At 39.1% G+C, this 21012-nt stretch overlaps 1 protein-coding gene across 1 annotated transcript; it reads left to right on the forward strand.

The window, feature by feature from the left end:
- Window positions 1–3710: 3710 nt before the first annotated feature.
- LOC141718509 (uncharacterized) lies at window positions 3711–4610 on the forward strand. Its single transcript, XM_074520891.1, has one exon. The coding sequence runs from the start codon at window positions 3711–3713 to the stop codon at window positions 4608–4610; it is 900 nt and encodes a 299-aa protein (XP_074376992.1).
- The last annotated feature ends 16402 nt before the right edge of the window (window positions 4611–21012 follow it).

The following is a 21012-nucleotide window of genomic DNA, read 5'->3' on the forward strand; positions in this document are numbered from 1 at the left end:
ACTTACAACTGATAATAAAATTATTCTTACAATCTTACTATCTCACTACCGCGACAAGTTCCTGCTAGCTCGCTCCAACTCAATCTCAAATCATAGCTCGTACATTGAACTGGGAAACCTCGCTAACAACCGTATCCTTCTTAACTGTAGAATACATAAAAAAAGATTCGCAAGAGTGAGCTAACTAGCTCAGCAAGTCACAATGACAATAATTGAGATTAATCAATAATCAAACGAGATGATTCAGAGGAATCAAGTTTATTGCTAAACAATCATTAGAATTGAACATTCATTTTAAGTTTTTAAAACCAAGGTTAGGCTGTTGATCAGTCACGCACTAACCCCAAGCAAAGCACACAACACTACTCTAACTACTGGATCCAGGGCACACATTGGCCTAAATTGACCATAGATATGGTCTGACCACGAATCTGGTCCATATATATATAAAAACTATCCAATTCTAAAGTAGTTTAATATGATAAATAATATAATTCGATAAACAAGATCATAATCAATGATGGTTAAACACTTGAATAAAAACGTAAAGAAACTCATGGATATCTCAAGGGTATATCAAGGTATGTCTAAGAAATGGTTTTCAGTCTGTAAAATGATCAGGTATTGGACGAATACTGATTTTTTTCAAGGTATAGTTCTTTGATGTTATAAAGAATGGTTAGAGTATAATAGTTTCTATGTTTTTAAACAATGTTTGCTCCAGTGTTTGGTAGTTACACATTTGGGGAGTGGTATCATATTTATGTGATTTGGTATCTGAGGATCAACAAATGATAATTTACAAAGAACAAGGCTTACGGCTCAAGATCAAGAAAAATCAGGGTTCTAGGGTAAATAGTTTAAAGCACTTGCAATATAAACAAGAGTATTTTGAATAAGAGAGATATGTTATGAAACAGTTCAAAAATAATTGCGATATATCTTGAAGAAAAGTTCGGAAGTACTTACCTTACAAGGATTTATAACTATTACTGATCAACTCTGAGCCGACTCTGTCGCTCAGGCTTTAACGTCTCACTACTAGATCCCATTGGATTCGATTTCGACACTCAGGTTTTTCTGTTGGAACTCTACTGAGCTCGCCGACTGACCACTAGGTTATCTTTAGTCCATCGTCCGGTTTCAGGTTCCCGACTATAACCTACATGGTCGAAATACCCCACGTTAGACATCTAGGTATGCTTGACATATCCTCGATACCAATTTTACCCAACGATATTCAAACCCGACTCATAATTATGTATATTATAATAACACACACAACAAGTAGGGTTCACAATCTCAAAAATCGGTTCGGTGTGCGTTTTCGGTAAATACATATACTCTTTATTTTACGAAATTAGGGTTATCGATTTGGCAGAATATTTCATCACATCGTACAACCAAGTTTCGTATAAAATACACACACATATATATAGTCTCTTGACGTTCCGATATTCACCGAATACGTTCCCGTAATTCAGTTTCCCAGAAATCGGGTAGCGTTCCTATTGTTTATCGGACTACCCGTCGACACATCATCGACGTCAATTCATCACAACATTCCATAACCACAATAACCAACATCCCTAATTTCCCAGTCACCAATTCAATACTATTATTAACTATTACTTGCATTTTACATTTATTTATTTTATAGAAATTAGGACTCTGAATAAATTCATCACCTTCCACTGTCGGCTCGCCGAAGCTCATCGCCGACGGCGATAAAATTTGCGGGTTCCCGATACATCGGACCTCCTTTACTAATTTCATCGATTAATTATTAATTTCTCGCATAAAATTATTATTACTCATCACGGATATTACCCAATTATTTACTGCAAAATAAAAAATTCAACTCAGTGATAATCAAATAAGGCAACAGGAGCACAACACGCGAGCAACAGGGCAACAATACACGCCGGAAAAATAAGCACAAGGCGGCCATTATGATCAGGAAATAAAAGAGAACGGAACAGCGAACACAGATACATACAGGGATATGTGTATATATATTCATAATAGCACAACCACAGAGCCAAGGTGAGCGTAGACACCAGCCGGCCGGAACTCGCCGGAGGAACGCGGCGGCGGCGGCAGAAACACGCCAGAAAAATCGAGGGAAGAAACATAGGAGGGAGGAAAAGAGTTCGAGGGAGAGAGCTTGAGGAGATATGAGAGGAATCGAGAGGGGAGGGGAGTATAAACAGATGAAAAAAATTGATGTTGTACCTGGAACAAGATCTAAATCATACCCTGTGTTTTTCAAATTGCCAGCCGCGTGTCCGATTAATAGGACACGTGTCTGGTTTTTCCTTGACTGCAAGCCCAATTTTCAATTCGTGTTTTGCTATTTTATCAAAACAAATTGCTCGTAAAATAAGCTCAGAAAACTATCAAAATAGTCTTATAATGCTATAAATATCCCGAAATTAATAAAATAAAATTTTCATAATTTTTAAAACTTTTTTGAGATGCAACTCGTACCCTAATTTCACAATTAACGAACCGAGCTACACTACAAATTCAGAAAATTATGAACATAGTTTTAAATGTTACAAATATCCCGAAGTTTATAAAAATGTATATTTCGGGATTTTAAAATAATTTCTGAAACGCAATTTATATCCACTTTAATCCATGAAACGAAACAGCACGCGGGTAAAACTAATCCCAAAAATTTTTAAAATAATTTTAAAATTCTCAAAATATTCCAAACTTAAATAAATATGAGTTTCATAATTTTTGAAGAATTTTAGAATTAAATATGGATTTTACAAATAAAAATAATCAGAAAATCATTTAAAGATAAATAAGTAATAAAATATTGATTTCTCAATTTTATTAAATCCTAAAAATAATTATTGTAATTATAAAGTCATAAAAACAATTTTAGAAACATTCCAAGTATTTACGCAAATAAGTTTATACCAAATCCATTTTTTTGAAAATGAAAACAATTCAATACGACTCCATAATTAATCACACAAACAACCCGGTACATTATAAATCACACATCAATAATCAAGCAACACATAGCGGTCAGAACCAATTCACATATTTTATTTTATTTATTTAATAATTTCCATAATTATATAATTAAATAATTCAAAAATACACGAGTTGTTATAGGCAGCATGACAATGAGTCCCTCTCTGCATACGTGCGCTGGTTCGAGGAAGCAATCAACAAAGTGTCGAGCTTGAATGAGGGAGAAGCTTTGAGCATTTTCAGGAGAAACTTGGACCCAGAGCACAATGAGAGATATATCGTGGAGCTAATAAATAAAGAGCCGCAAAGTCTGGAAGCAGTTTACTCTATGGCTGCTAAATTCATAAAGGAAACAGATGTGCTCCAGGTGATAAGGATGACCCGGAATGGGGGGTCCAGGAGTAAAAACACTGTTGAACGACCGAAAGGGGGTTACCATCAGGATAAGAAGTTCAAGCAAAGCAACCAAAGCCAAGAAAGACAAACTACTCCGGTTTTCCAGAGACTTGGTCCTAAGTAGGAGTCAAACAGTGATCCAGGACCCGCGAAGCAACCCCGGGAGCCGAAGCAGGAGCCGGACTAGACTTCTCTCAACATGACCCGGGAGGAAATTTTGAAAGAGGTAAAAGACAAGCCTTTCTATTATCCTCCGAAACCAATGCAAACTCCTCCGGAGAGCAGGCCTTATAATAGGCAGTGTGATTATCATGAGACCAATGGCCGAGAACTGCTTATCACTCAAGTACTTCATTGAGGACCAAGTGAAGAAGGGGAATATGAACAAGTACTTAGTCCGGGACAGCAACAATATGGGGGAAGCGCAGAAGAGAGGGAAGAATGTAGTCAATGTAGTCCTAGGAGGCTCCTACTCCCCACCTCGGAGCCCGGACTTCGGCGACGAAGTGCTCTTAATCCAGTCACTCCCAGACCTGGTGATATCCTTCAGCAGCAAGGACTATGAAGGAGTCAACCCTCATCACAATACAGCTTTGGTTGTCACTTTGGACATCTTTGATAATGAAGTAAGAAGAATGCTCATAGATAATGGTTCCTCAGTCAATATTCTCTTCAAGCACATAGTGGATCGAATACAGTTAGGAAGCGTTCGCTCAAACGAGTGCCGGGAGAATCCACTCTATGGGTTCAGCCACAAATTAGTCCCGATCCAAGGAACTTTATATCTGCCAGTCATTTTTGGAACTGCTCCTAACCAAGTGACTCATGTCATCAAGTTTTATGTGATAAACGCTCCTTCATCATACAACAGAATCATTGGCAGATCAGCTCTAACCATGATGCAAGCGATAACTTCAATCTCCCATCTCAAGATCAAGTTCCCAACCCCGACAGGAGTCGGGGAAATAAAAGGAGATTATGGAGTTGCTGAAACATGCTACACTCAGGGATTAGTGATGGCAGAAACCGACCAGGAAAATAAAAGGAAGGAAACAGTCCTTCGTAAGCAACAAAGCATGAAGAAGCACCGACCCCGGACAAGGGAAGAAGCAACAAAAGAAGTAAAACTCGTTGAATCAATTCCGGAGAAAGAAGGAAATGTAACAAGTCCAGAAGGACCGGAAAGCAACCAAGTCATGGTAGTCGACAAAGCAAATTAGGTCCCAGACCAAGCTAGTCCTACCATGCAAGCAACCAAAGAATCTGAACAAATGAACTTCTATCTGAAGAAGAACTCTGAAGCCCGAATTCATCAAATGGTTTCAAACAAGGAACAAGCAAAAATTGAAGCTGCAATAGAAACAGAAGAAGTCCAGATTGATGAGAGCAGTCCTAACAAAAAAGTCAAAGTTGGGTTAGGACTCGAGGAGTCCTTCAAGGAAAGATTAGTGTTCCTGCTCCGGGAGTACAAAAATGTTTTTTTCCTGGAGCCCAAGAGACATGCCAGGACTACATGAGTCCATAGCAACGCACAGCTTAGATGTCAACCCCAACAGAAAACCAGTCAAACAGAAGAGAAGAAATTTTGCCCCGGAGTGGCTAGCTAATGTTGTTATGGTGAAGAAGTCCAATGGCAAATGGAGAATGTGTTTGGACTACACTGATCTGAATGATGCATTCCCGAAGGACCCATACCCTCTCCCAAATATTGACCAGCTGATAGATGCCACCTCCAGACACATCAAGCTTAGTTTCATGGACGCCTTCTCTGGATACAACCAGATTAAAATGAACCCGAAGGACATACCTAAGACAACATTCATAACTCACAGAGCAGTCTATGCTTATGTGATGCTACCCTTCGGACTAACAAGCGCATGATCCACTTACCAAAGAGCCATGAACAAGATATTCAAGTCCCATATTGGGAGGAACTTGGAGTGCTATGTCGATGATATGATTTCCAAATCAACAACTATACCAGGAAATGTGGAAGATCTGAAGGAATGCTTTGACAACCTAATGAAGAACTGACTCAAGCTGAATCCGGAGAAATGCACCTTCGGAGTAGGAGCAGGAAAGTTCCTAGGATTCATGATCAGCGATAGAGGCATAGAAGCCAATCTGGAGAAAATAAAAGCAATCCAGGAGATGAAGGCTCCCAGGACCCAAAAAGATGTTTAGAAGCTAGCAGGATCACTAGCAGCACTCAGGAGATTTGTCTCAAAGCTAGCAGAGAAGTGTCTACCATTCTTTGATTTATTCAAAGGATCAAGTAATAAGAAAGAGGTGAACCGGAGCCCGGAGTACCAAAAGGCATTTGAGGAAATCAAGTCCTACCTCTCCCAGCCACCAGTCCTAACTAAAGCTCAGCCAGGAGAGCCTCTCTACTTATACTTGTCACCGGGAGCACAAGCCGTAGGAGCTACCCTAATCAGGGAAGAAAATGGAAAACAACAACCAATTTACTATGTAAGCCAAGTACTCAAAGACGCAGAAACAAGATACCCAAGATTGGAGAAGTTTGCCTTTGCCTTAGTCACAACTTCAAGAAAACTCAAGCACTACTTCCAAGGAAGAAAAATCAGAGTGGTGACAAATCAGCCCTTAAGGAAAATAATTTACAAGCCGGATATCTCGGGAAGACTTGTCAAATGGGTTGTGGAGTTGAGCTAGTTCAATTTAAGCTTCATTCCCAGGACTGCCATCAAAGCTCAAGCACTTGCAGATTTCATAATCGAATACAACTTCCCAGAAGAAGAGCCAAAACCAATGGACATGGATCTGGAGCCAGAAAAAGATACAAGTCCGAGAGCTGGACCTTGAAAGTAGATGGTTCTTCAATGAGCGAAAGGTCAGGAGCCGGACTCATACTTAAAAGTCTTGATGGATTCATAGTTCAAATAGCTATATCTTTTAGCTTCCCCGCAATAAACAATCAAGCAGAATATGAGGCGTTGATCGCAGGACTAAAGCTCTCCAGGACTCTGAGGGTCCAGGACCTAAAAATCTATAGCGACTCCCAGATAGTGGTCAAGCAAACAAATGGAGAATACACAACAAAGGACCCTACCCTGGCAAAGTACCAAGCACTAGTTCAGAGCTACTTAGCCTCAATACCAAACCATCAAGTCCTTCAGATATATCGGGAAGAAAACAAAGAAGCTGATATCCTATCCAAATTAGTTCGGAACTCATCAGATCTGGACTGCTTAGTTTACTTCGAAGAACTCCATAAACCATCTATTGAATCCGGAGAGGTCTTGGAGATCGGAAGCAACCAGAACTGGATGACTCCCTTCATCAACTACTTGGAGAAAGGGGAGCTCCCAGAAGACAAAAAAAACTCAAAGACTGAAAGCAAAAGCAGCCAAGTTCTTCCTCGAAGAAGGACTACTCTACCGCAGGACTTTCTCATCTCCTATCCTGAAGTGCATTGGCCCAGAAGAAGCAAAGTACTGTTTGGCGGAAGTGCATGAAGGGATATGCGGAGATCACATGTCTGCAAAAGCCCTAGCCCATAAGATCATAAGACAAGGCTACTACTAGCCAACTATTCACCAGGATGCAATAGAGTTCATCAAGAAGTTCAAGGAATGCCAGCTCTTCAGCAATATGTCCCGGATCAGCACAGTCCTACCATCCTCAGTCCTGTCACCTATCCCCTTTGCTGTCTGGGGCATTGACATAATGGGACCTTTACCCCGGGCCAAAGGAGACCTCAGGTATCTGTTAGTCTCTATTGATTACATGACCAAATGGGTTGAGGCGAAAACAATGAGGATAATCAATTAACAAGACTGCATAAAGTTTATGGACAACATTTTGATGAGATTCGGGATACCACGAGTCCTAGTATCAGACAATGGACCCCAATTCATTGGATCAGAATTTGAGTCCTATCTCCCGCGAGATCAAGCACAAAAAGTCATCAGTGGCATATCCCCAAGGAAACGGCCAAGTAGAAGTCACCAACAGAATCCTGCTCTGAGGTATTGAAAAGAGACTCAAAGAGAGCAAAAACAAGTGGCCAGAAGAACTGCCAAGTGTACTTTGGTCCTACATTACAAGCCCCAGGACAAGCACCGGAGAAACTCCATTCAAACTAGCCTATGGAACATAAGCAATGCTTCCTATTGAAGTGGGATCTCCTTCTCACAGAGCAATAAACTTTGAAGAAGAGGCAAATGGAAAAGGACTCAGAACAAACATGGAGCTAATTGATGAGGTCAGGGACCAAGCTATAGAAAGGATGGAAAAATACAAGGAGAAAATAAGAGAGCATTTCAGTAAGAAGTCTAGAGTCAAAAACTTCCAAGTTGGAGACTTAGTCCTTCGAGACACAGAAGCATCAGATCCCAGAAACACTGGAAAGCTAATGCCCAAATAGGAAGGACCATACAAGGTCAAAAGAGTCCTGAGGCCAGGAACCTACAAGCTCCTGAACATGGATGGCTCAGAAGTCCCAAATACTTGGCATGGACTAAGGCTAAGAAAATTCTACTAGTAGGAAAACAAACAAAGCAACCAAAAATCTTGTAGCCAATATGGCAAGCAACCAATTTGTTCCTCCTTATATTTTGTATGAATAATTAATGAAAAGCATTTCCTCTTTACATTTATCAAAGCTAACCACTAGTCCGGACAAGCTATTATTCAGGACTAGTGCAAGCATTTTTACTTAGAATTAATTTTCTAACAAAAAAGCAACCACTAGTCCGGAAAATCTATTAGTCAGGACTAGAGCAACCTTTTGTAATTAGAATTAATTTTCTAACTAAAAAGCCACCACTAATCCGGACAAGCCATTAGTCAGGACTAGTGCAACAATTTTTACTTCGAATTAATTTTCTAACAAAAAAGCAACCACTAGTCCGGACAAGCTATTAGTCAGGACTAGAGCAACCTTTTGTACTTGGAATTAATTTTCTAACTAAAAAGCCACCACTAGTCCGGACAAGACATTAGTCAAGACTAGTGCAACCATTTTTACTTAGAATTAATTTTCTAACAAAAAAGCAACCACTAGTCCGGACAAGCTATTAGTCAGGACTAGAGCAACCTTTTGTACTTAGAATTAATTTTCTAACTAAAAAGCCACCACTAATTCGGACAAGTCATTAGTCAGGACTAGTGCAACTATTTTTACTTAGAATTAATTTTCTAACTAAAAAGCCACCACTAGTCCGGACAAGCCATTAGTCAGGACTAATGCAACCTTTTTTAATTAGAATTAATTTTCTAACTAAAAAGCCACCACTAGTCTAGACAAGACATTAGTCAGGACTAGTGCAACCATTTTTACTTCGAATTAATTTTCTAACTAAAAAGCCACCACTAGTCCGGACAAGCCATTAGTCAGGACTAGTGCAACCATTTTTACTTAGAATAACTTTCTAAGAAAAAGCTAAGCCACTAGTCCGGACTAGATACGAGTCCAGGAATTGAGCAAAACTACAAAATAGAAATAATTTTCTAAGGCAAAAACAAACTACAATAGCAAAGCAAAATAACAGCAATAAAAGTAAACATTAAAAAAGTAACCGGACTAAAACAAGCCCGGAGCAAGTACAAATATTACAAATAACAAAGTATCAAAAGACTTAAAGAAATATCAAAGTTACAAATCAGGGAAAAATCAAGGCTCCGGAGCATTAGGAGGCAAGAAGCTGGGGCAAGAGCCATCGAACGGCTCCGGATCCCCTAGTCTGAGCTCAATGTCTTCCTTTGCCTTGATAAACTTGTTAACAAAGCTATCCCAATTGGCCTTCGGATCAGTCTTGATATGTTTTTCCGCAACCAACCAACAACGGACGATCTCCGGAGCACCAGCATTGGCTAGGGCCTTATCATACTCCTCAAATCTCTTGAACTCTTCGATGACCTCAGCTTCCGGCCTCACAGCAGACATCTGCCTCCGGAGCTCAGCTAGTTCGGATTTAAGATCACAAGCCTCCTTCTCATCACTCTCAGCCCGGGTAGTGACATCACTGAGGTGTTTGTTTAGTCCAGACAGAGAAGTGTCCTTCACAATGATTTGATCCCTAAGGTTACTGATTTCAGCATCCTTCTCAGTGATAGGAGTCTGGGCATCCTTGAGCTCATTATAAGCCAGAGAAGGAGACCCAGCCATAGGCAAAAGAATAAAAACAAAACAAGAGCGGAAGAAAAGTTTACCTGGCCCCAGACCCGGGAGCACTCTTTCATAGTTGCATCGAATCTGGCCTGGTTCATCCTCCTCCAATCAGCTTGAGTAAGAATCTCAGCCATGAAACGAGCAATTTTATCTTCAAGCTCCGGACTACCTACATCCGGGCTCTCATCATTCAGAGCTTTTTCTTTACCAGCTCCGGACCCAGCACCAACTTCAAAATTCTGAGCCCGGGGAGGCTTCGACCCAAGAGTTCAGAGTCTTTTCTTCTTTCTTCCGGACTCAACATCCGAAACTTCCCCAAGAGGCTTCAAATCCTCCAAGTTTGCATACTCATCACCAATCTTCACATCAACATTATGCTCCGGAGCAGTCTCATTTATATCAGCCCCGGGCCTCGAAACCGTATTGCTCTGCGAACCCTCCTCCATCGAAGCATTAGATCCGGACCCAGCAACAGCAGCTTTCTTCGGAAGCTTGAAAGCTTTACCCAAGCCCTTAAGTGCATCACTGTAAGCCGAAGACGATATATCCGGATTGTAATACAGTAAGCCTACAAAAGAACAAAGCAAAAACACAAGTCAAGAATAATGAAGAACTACAATAGAAGGAAGCAGACGACAAGTCCAGACAAAAAAACATATAAGCAGTCCGGATATAAAAAATATATAAGTTACAGCCAAGCCTATGCATAGTCCTGTGAATCATGAAAGTGTCACGGGTCATTTGGAAACCCAGACATTCGCAATAAGCAAAAACCATCCGGATAGCATCTCCCTGGAGCACATCCCTATGGAATCGAGTCCGGACTCCCTCAGCAGCGATATGGGGGAGATAATGCAAGTCCAACCCCCTCAGCATGATCAACTCCCCATTCCAGTACTTCAATGGAGACTGCTGAATAACGCGCCTGTAGGAGCCACCATACCCATACTCTGGAGCTCGGAACCGAAGTTCATACAGAGGAAACTGGCTGGACCGGACTAGATGGAAAATATGATGCCACAACTTAAAGGTGGGCTGCACTTTAAACTGGTTACAGCTATAAATAAACCAACTCATCCACTTGATCCCGTTCGGAGTTATCTGCATCGGAGATAGCTTGTACTCATACTTACACAAATGTTTGAGAAATAAGTGTCAGTGCGGATTCCACCCGGACCGGAGATCCTCTAACCATACAGGAACGAACCCATCGGCCGGTCTGTGATAAATCCGCTCATCAGGATCCGCCCACCTCCACTCGATCCGGGGATCCAATTAAAAGGCAGCCGGACAGAGGAGTCCTGTGTCGCATGATCTAAAGCAGCATACTCGTCCTTCAGCTCATAATGTTCCTTGGCAACTATACTATCGGTGAACTTCCTGTCGAATTATTCCTTATTATAAGGCCCCGGACCCGCGTTGGGTTGTCTAGCATACCCAGACCTAGTACTCCTGTAGTAGAAGCTGTTCTCAATCTCATCACTCTTGGTGATGAAGTAACCCGGCGTATTAACCCATAAACCCTCCGGACTACAGGGCACCTTCCTAGAAGAAATCCTAGCTACGGAAAGTTTGGTTATAGCTTCAGAATCTGAGGCGGATGCCTTATTCCCCATCTCAATCCACTCAGAATCACTAAAAGACTCAAGATCTGAACCGGACGGCCCCAGATAGCAAGTTATGAAGTCCTTGACATGAGCTTTAGTCTGGACCATAAACCTAAAACAAGTGATAAAGGTTAGTCTAAATCCCTACAGTTTATTTATCTTGAAAGATACACGGTCCGGACTATCCTATGTTCAATTTTATTAAGTCAAAGCAAACAGTCAGGAAACCAAAGCTCAAATGCCAAAACAAACATCCAAAGCATAGTAACCACTCCGGACTACAAACCCCTAAAACTAGCCTATTACTCTGGACACAAAGATCACAATAACACAAAAACAGCAAAAAACCGGATAACAAAAATACATCAGTCCGGACAAGGCAACCAAGTCCGGACCCAAACCAAAAGCCCTAATTCCAGAAACACAATTAACCAAAATCGAAACACCAAATTATGCCACGAAAACATATACATACACAAGAATGCATACAAACCTATGAGCACAAGAAACAATACGAAGATAAATGAAATACATATAAACTAAAACAACCAAAACAACAAAATATCATAATAAAAATAAAACAAAAAGGAAAAGGAGAGAAAAGTAAAAGTACTTACAGATGAAGGAATTACGGAGAGACTGAAGAAGATCGATCAGCGGTGGCATAACAGCAAGAAATCCCGAAGAAGAGCTTCGAAGAAAAGAGAAAAAAAGCGAGACAAGAAAAGAAGATACGGTATAAAAGAAAGAGGAGGGGAGGAGTGCCTTTTATAGGCACGGTGAATCCCAACAACACACGCCAGATGGAAAAATCTGGTTCGTCCATCAAAAAAGTAATTAATACAGATAATGATGAGGCACGTCTACCCACAATTCTCACAACTGTAAAAATTCAAATCATTGGGGGGAAAATCCCCAAAACCATTTCAACTTCCAAGTCCGGACTCCTGAACTCAAAGCAATCCGGACTGGGGGGCAAGAGAAGCGCAACTCCTTCCAAAGACAACCACCTTAGTCCTGATTCGCTGAACTAAACACAATCCGGACTGGGGGCAAGAAAAGCTCAACTCCTTCCAAAGACAACCACCTTAGTCCTGATTCGCCGAACTCAACGCAATCCGGACTGGGGGCAAGAAAAGCTCAACTCCTTCCAAATCCAACCACCTTAGTCCTGATTCGCCGAACTCAACATAATCCGGACTGGGGGAAAGAAAAGCTCAACTCCTTCCAAAGAAAACCACCTTAGTCCTGAGTCGCTGAACTCAACGCAATCCGGACTGGGGGCAAGAAAAGCTCAACTCCTTCTAAAGAAAACCGCTTTAGTCCTGATTCACTGAATTCAACACAATCCGGACTAGAGGGCAAGAAAATCTCAACTCCTTCCAAATCCAACCACCTTAGTCCTGATTCGCCGAACTCAACGTAATTCAGACTGGGGGGCAAGAAAAGCTCAACTCCTTCCAAAGATAACCACTTTAGTGCTGACTCGCTGAACTCAACGCAATCCGGACTGGGGGGAAAGAAAAGCACAAATTCTTCTAAATACAACAATCAAAATCTCATGTTCTTCAAACAAACCCAAATTTACTCCCTCATCCAGAAATTCTGCATAAGGGAGTGGGGGGCACATGATAGTACATATAGCTCCTGCAGGGCCTTGCCCCGGACTCCTAACTCTATATAGCTCCTAGAAGGACTAGTCCTAGACTCCTAACTTCATACAGCTCCTGGAAGACTAGTCCGGGACTCCTAACTCCATACAGCTCCTGGAAGGACTAGTCCAGGACTCCTGACTCAACACAGCTCCTGAAAGGACCCGTCCTACAAACTACAAGTCCTGACTGGCCCAGTCCCGCAAGCCCAACCTTGATAAATCCCAGCACGTGAGACACTGTCCCAAGCACATGATGGGGACAACTGTCACACATCAATCATGGAAATAATCAGGGCACGTGTCAGAGGATCCTCAAAACATTCCTCAGCCAGTCCCGCACTGACACGTGTAAATCCACTCCATCCAGGTGTCCTCCGCTCCCAGAACCAATGGCTACAATTTAAAGGTACCAACCCCAAAACCCTACCCTTGGGCTATAAATAACCCAAGAAGGTGAGATTTTGGGGTTAATCACTCTTTCACACCCATATACACATATAGCCACCCTGCATTCATATATATCTTCATCTTCCCCAGAAGCGAGTTCTTACTCTCACGGCGGAGGCGCCGCGGGACCCAAACTCCCCTTCCGGTGTTATTTTGTAGGAACCCCACCACAGCTACACCTCCAAAGCGGCGAAGGTTCCAGGCACGGCGTCGAAGGAGCGGCCCCGCCACCAGGAGTTATCAATAGGATCAAAAATGCTATATGAACTTTTCATTCCTATATATGCTAATATAAAAGTGAAAGAGGAGGCAAAAGATGCTACTCACAATGAGAAGGGTTTAGAGCTCCTAACACTTTGAGTAGCGGCAACGAGGTTGTTAGAGTTAGTTTTTGTTTTAATTTCCTCATATTTTAGCTAAAGAGGATGTATAGGGTTGCATAAGTGGGCTATTATAATACCTATTTATTGTTACAATAGGTTCAATAAATGTTACATTACACCTATTGTAACACGAGGGGGCGTTACGTTTACGAGCATTATAATAGACACTCTAGTGTAATACTTTTTTAGTCTATTGTAACAATGATAAAAGCATTACATTATCCACCTAATGCAACACTATAATGTCTAAATGTAACGAAAATGAGTGTGACATTAGGTGAATCAATATTGAAAAAATGGGCCTCGGATGTGGGGCCCACGCAGCCATATGTAATAGTATGTCCAATCTATTGTAACACTATTTTTTCATAAATTAAACAACAAGAGCTTTTAGAGTGTAACACTATATATAAGCATACATTAAACTATAATAGGCAAATGCAACAATGTACTATTTTTTTTTGAAATATATACTTGATCGTACAATAATCCCAGATAAAAACATAATAAAAATTATTGTGCAAGACATGCCTGTATCATAACAAGAATAAGTCACATTGACAACCCTAAGATTTAGTTGTATGATAGTCTAAATCTGTATTTTTTATTGTATTACTTGAGTTTGTAAAAATGTTAAAAATCAGACTGGAGTATTTTTCTGTGAACAGTCTCAAGCCTAAGAATAAACTCTGGAAGAAGATCAACAAGATCATGCCTCAGAGAAAAGGTGTAGAAGCTTGGAGTTGAATAAATTTGTTTTAGGAAAAATGTTCTAAGTGAAGGTATCTACAAGTCACAGATCAAGTCATATAGAGAAGTCATTCAAGAACTCTAGAATGACTTATCGAGAAGTCCAAAATGGCTTATAGAGAAGTCCCAGAGATATCGACAAGTCAAATCAAGATATGAAGATTGGAGATATCGACAAGTCAACTTCTCATTACAGATCTCAGATATATTGACAAGTCAAAATACATATAGAGATCACAGAGATTTCGACAAGTCATTTCTGCATATAGAGAACTCAGAGATATTGACATGTCAAAATAAAGATATGAAGATTGGAGATATAGATAAATCAATCTCTCATTAGAGATCTCACATTAGAGATCTCAGAGATATCGAAAAGTCAAAGTGCATATAGAGATCTTAGAGATATCGACAAGTCATTTCTACATACAGAGTTTTGGAGACCTCGATAAGCCAGGTTCACTTATAGAGAACTCAGAGACCTCGACAAGTCAAAGACACTTATAGAGAACTCAAAGATCTCGATAAGCAATTATACTTATCGAGATGTTAGTTCTCTATATACCAAAATGGAGATCTCGATATGAACTTTAAGTCTAGAATGCAGACAAGTTAAAGATTCAAGATTATCAATCAACAAATGATCTAATCACTTAGATTGAAAAGTCTACAAAAGTAGCTTGAAGAGTGCAAGATCAAGGGTCAAGATTAACTAACAAAGGAAGGTCACAAACCTACAAGATTTGCAAGGATTTATTAATCCGGAAATGGAAAGCTTTAGAGATAACTTAAAGTAGCGTTTAGTACATCTTATTGCATGCTGTGTAAACCCATGTTTACTAATTTATAAAGTAAACACTGATCCTTTGTTTTAAATAGTAACAAATAGATCTAAATTTTCTTGTACTCTCTCAAGATAGAAGCTGAGTTCTTTACTTACAAAGAACCCCAGATTTGTAGCAAGACATAACTTGATTTTAATACAAAATTAAGTGAGTTTTGAAATATTATGTTTGCTAGTTTATTTCTGCTAACATAATATAACTGTATTTCTTATCTTCTTTGTTCACACAACCAAACAAATCTAAAAAGGCTTAAAAATATCCAAAACACATTCACTCCCCATGTGTTGTATTCAGTATCTAACAAGTGGTATCAGAGCAAAATCTGAAAGAAAATAGATAAAGATCTTGGAAGAATGAATACATAGAAGTTAAGCAGTATCAAGATACCAGCCTTTGACAGAGCCAACTATACATAATGGAAAAAGAATATGATGTTGTTTATAAAGATGGCCAACCCATTATATGTTTAGATTCTCAAGAATGGTCCTTTCACTCCAATAGAAAGAGTTGAGGAATCTACAGATGGAGACATGGTCATCCCAGCTCATTTTGCTCCTAAGGACCCCTTAAAATACACTGAAACTGAAAAAGAGAAAGTCTCTCTAGATAGTGGCTTGCAACTAATTCTGATAGAGTCACTTGACATTGTGATGTACAATAACATTATCAATTGTGACACAACCAAACAGATTTGGGAGAAAATAGAGATTTTGTGTGAGGGAACAGAGGAAGTTAGTTCAAATCAAAGGAGGATATTGGTATCTCAGTATGAGGGTTTTATGGCTAAACCAAAGGAGAGTATAACTAATGTGTTTAAAAGATTCAATAAGATGATAAATGACTTGCAGCTTCATGATAAGTACTATGAAGCTGAGAAGGTTAACTTGAAATTTTTTTTCACCCTTCCTGACCATCTTGAACAGAAAATCTCAGCTATAAGAAAAGGAAGAGACTTGAGTAGAATGACACTGGAGGTTTTGTATGGTATATTAACAAAACCTATAAACTGGAAATGATACAAAGAAAATCTTTAAGAGCTAGTCAAAGACACATTATTGATGGATCAAGTGCACTAGTATTAATGACGGCAATTTATTTGATGATGAACAAGAAATCCAGACACCAACTACCTCAAGTGTTGAGCAAAAGAACAAGTAGCCACATGAGCAAGTCATTCTTGAACTTAAGAAGATGAGTTCTATACATTGGATGAACTAGATGAGTTGGATCAATCCATGGCTTACCTATCAAGGAAATTCTCTAATATTAGAGTAAAGAAGCCAAAGTTCTTCAAGAACAAGGGACAGACATTCAACAAGGACATCAACTGGAAAGGAAAAGCTCAGTACAATTCTGGTGGCAAAAGTGGCTACAAAACTGGATCTGTTGACAGATAAAAAATAAGGTGCTTCAATTGTGATGAATTGGGCCAATTTGCCATAAAATGTAGAAAGCCAAAGAAAGTGAAAAAAAGGATAAAGCCTATTTGGAGTTGGAGGCAAATTATGAAGCTCTCTTGAAGAAGAAACAGGGCAAATCTTACATTGTAGAAGAAAAGAGTTGGGATGATTCTGATAATGATGAAGATGAGGAATTTGGAAACTATGCACTCATGGCCTTGGAGCAAGGAGAGTCATCCTCATCAAAAACAGAGGTACCAACTCTTACTACTATTGATTTAAATACAAGTCAATATAAAGAGACTGTTGAAAAGATGAGCATAGAGATGTTCCACATCCATACTAGCATGGTGGCAGCTACCGAGGAGGTTAGTAGGCTGTCAAAAGCTAATGAGAAGCTTGAGATTAAGAAGGAAGATTTGGAGCTGCAGCTTATTGAGCTTGAAACTGTCAAGAAGGAAAATGAATATTTGAAGAATAAGCTGAAGTGTGCTAGTGAAATAGAAGCCGTGTAGAGGGAAAAGATAGAGAAGACTAAAGTGAAGTTGAAGTCTTTCAAGAATACTTCTCAGTTAGTTGGTCGGTACCATGAGAAGAACAAGCTATGTGCTAACATAGCTATTGGCCTTGACTATGATGCCTTGAACAACAACAAGAAAATTGAAAGTGACAGAGGCAATATAATTGCAAATGAAGATGTCCCAGTTATGCCGAGAAAAGTGGAGTCACATGTGTTCAAGGCATGTGAGGTCAATTTCAGTGAAAAGGAGTTGGTCATCAAGCAAGAACTTGTAGATGAAGATTAAAAAAATGAAAAATGAAGAAACTACTCGTGCTACTGAAAGAAAAAAGAAGCCCATGATTAACCAAGTCCCTAAGACACCTTTCAAGGAAGTCAAGATTGAGAATACATGAAGAAAGAAAAAGAACAGGAATGGCAAGATTGGAGTAAACAAGAACAACAACTTTGCATTTGTTGCATATGCCCCTAAAAAGCAATGACAGAAATGTAGCTCAACAAATCATCTAAATCACATTTGTAAAAAGGATGTTAGCATGCCAAAAGTGCGAGCCTTCAAGTACAATGAATCAAATGCAGAAGACCCTTACTCCTTTTGTGACAAATTTGACTACATACCTTGTAACATGAAAGTGATGACAAGTTGTCATAAAATGAGAGTAGATTTGAAATATGTTAATTTTGAATCTACAAACAAAAATGAAAATACAATAAAATTTGTTCACGCTGTTCCTTCTGAATCAACACATTCTAATTCAACAAATTATATCAACGAGAAGAAAGTACCCAACACTATAGGTGATAAGACCATGTTATCACCGTTTGAGGAGATGGCTGGCCCATTGTTGACTTTTGGAGACAACAGCAAATGATTCACAATGGGATATGTCAATCTAGTTTCTGGAAATATTGTCATTGAAGATGTAGCACTGGTGGCTGGTTTAGAATTAAATCTCATGAGTGTTAGTCAATTCACAGATAGAGGATTCAATGTTTCATTTGCAAAGGAGATTGTTGAATAATCCACAAAAAGATTAGTGAAATTGCTTTGAAATGAGCAAAAAAGGGACGCTTGTTTGTTACAGATTTAAACTCAGCAAATGAGGATGGAATATGCTGCTTTGACACCAAGGAATCTGTTGAGCAAAGCAAGCTATGACACAAAAAGCTCTCTCACCTGAATTACTAGGCAATCAACACCCGAGTTAAAAAGGAGGTAGTGAGAGACATGCCAAATCTGGAGTTTGCTCAAATGTATTTTATGAGGCTTTTCAAAAAGGAAAAATAAAGAAGTCAAGTCACAAGAGTAAAACTGTGAATTTCATAAGTGTACCTTTGTAACTTATCCACATGGACTTATTTGGACCAGTTAATGTCTTATCAATTTCAAGGAAAAAACATGCACTTGTGACGGTAGATGACTACTCAAGGAATACATGGGTAGAATTTTATGCATTTTAAGGATGAAACTCCACATATCATAATTGAACACATCAAGAAGATTGAGAAGCAGACTGAAGATCAGAATTGTGTGAAGAGATCGAGGAGTAAAAATGGCACAGAATTCAGAAATGCAATTTTAACTGAATTCTGCAAAGACAAAGGCATTGTTTAAGAATTCTCAGTTGCTAGAACACCTCAACAAAATGAGATAGTTGAGAGAAATAATAGAATACCAGCTAGAACAATGTTGCAAGATGCCAAAGATAAGTTTGTTTTGTAGCGCGGGGGGATATAAAGTGCTTTTGCCAATAAGTTTTTGGGAAGAAGCTGTCAATACTGCATGCTATACTCAAAACAGATATCTCATTAATAAGAACCTTGGAAAATCACCTTACTCAGTTATATTAAAAAGAAAGCATATTGTGAAGAATCTACATCTGTTTGAGAGCAAGTGTTATATTCTAAAAGACAACTCTGAATATGTGAGAAAATTTGACTTTAAAGTTTTTGAAGTAATTTTTCTGGGATATTCATTAGAGAGAACTACCTATAAAGTCTATGTGCTTAATCAAAAGAAAATTATGGAAAGCACAGATGTGACTTTTGATGATGATAAGTGTCCAGGATTGGAATGCTTTGAAGATAATGAAGCTGAGGCTTTTAAATTTAAAAATCTCAACATTGATAGTGATTCTGAAGATGAAGCTTAAGTCAATACAAGCAACAGAATGGATGAAAAGTCAACTGAATAAGTGAATTATGAGAATGGAAGCTCATCTCAAACACCTGAATTTGATAGCACAAACTCAGGGGGAGAAAGAGGAGAAAGTTCTGCAAGTCATGCCAATGATGAAGAATATGTAGAAAATACAAGTCAACAAACTCACACCAGGAAATGGGATAGAAATCACACAAGAGAAGAAACTATTGGTGATCCAAATGCTGGAGGGAGGACTACACGTGCAACTGCTAATTTAGTGTCTACAGCATGCTTTCTTTCATAAATTAAGCCTAAGAAAATTGAGGAAGCTCTACTTGATCCTGACTGGATATCTGCTATGCAAGAAGAGTTAAATCAGTTTGAAAGGAATAAATTTTGGTAGTTGGTTCATGCACCAAAGAACAGAAGTATAATTGGAACAAAGTGGGTGTACAAGAATAAAATGGATGAAAATGGAATTATGTCAAGGAACAAAGCAAGGTTGATTGCAAAAGGCTACTCACATAAGGAAGGAATTGATTATGATGAAACTTTTGCCCCAGTTGCAAGACTTGAAGTAATAAGAATCATTTTTGCATTTATTACACACTCAAACTTTAAAGTGTATTAAATGGATGTAAAGAGTGCATTCCTGAATGGTGAGTTGGAAGAAGAAATTTATGTGTAACAACCACCTTGCGTGGAAGATTTAGAATTTCCAAACTTTGTATACAAACTACTCAAGGCCCTATATGGATTATAGCAAGGACCTGGAGTTCGGTATGGCACACTATCTGAATTTCTTCTTAAACATGGATTCACTAGAGGAATAATTGACAAGACTCTCTTCTATAAGCAGCATAGTGGTGATATGATCCTAGTACTAATATAAGTGGATGATATCATCTTTGGTTCTACTAATGAAAAGCTATATCAAAGATTCTCAAAACTCATGCAGATTGAATATGAAATGAGTATGATGGGAGAATTAAGTCACTTTTTTGGACTTCAAGTCAACCAAAGAAGTGATGGAATCTTCTTCAGCCAAACCAAGTATGTTAAAGATTTATTAAAGATGTTTGGTATGGTTGATTGTTCACCTGCATCAACATCTATGTCTACAGCTACAAAGTTGGATGGAGATAAGAAAGAAAAAAAGTAAAGACATTTCAGGTTATAGAGGAATGATTGGATCTTTCCTGTATTTGACTGCTAGTAAACCAGATATTATGTTTGCAACATGTATGTGTGAATGATTTCAAGCTAATCCAAAAGAATCACATTTGATGGCTGTGAAGAGAATTTTCATATACTTAAAGGGGAATCAAAACTTGGGATTGTAGTATACTAAGGGAACATGATTTGGAGTTGTTGGATACACAGATGCAGATTTTGCTGGATGCAGGGTTGATAGAAAGAGCACTGGTGGAAGTTGTCAATTTCTTAGACAAAGACTTGTATCATGGTATAGCAAGAAAAAAAATTTGTGTCAACTTCCACAGCTGAGGCTGAATACATAGCTGCTGGAAGTTGAGTTGCTCAAGTGTTTTGGATTAGAAACCAGCTAATGGACTATAGCCTAGTGCTACAAAAAATTCCAATTATGTGGCTAGGATCATATATACTATTGTTATATAGCTAATCCAGTTAATCATTCTAGGAAAAAACACAATAATGTAAGGTATCATTTTTGTTAGGTCCAAATGGTACATACAGAAGGGGGGTGAATGTATGTTC

The sequence above is a fragment of the Apium graveolens genome, chromosome 4 (genome assembly GCF_009905375.1).
Source record: "Apium graveolens cultivar Ventura chromosome 4, ASM990537v1, whole genome shotgun sequence".
Classification (NCBI taxonomy): domain Eukaryota; kingdom Viridiplantae; phylum Streptophyta; class Magnoliopsida; order Apiales; family Apiaceae; genus Apium; species Apium graveolens.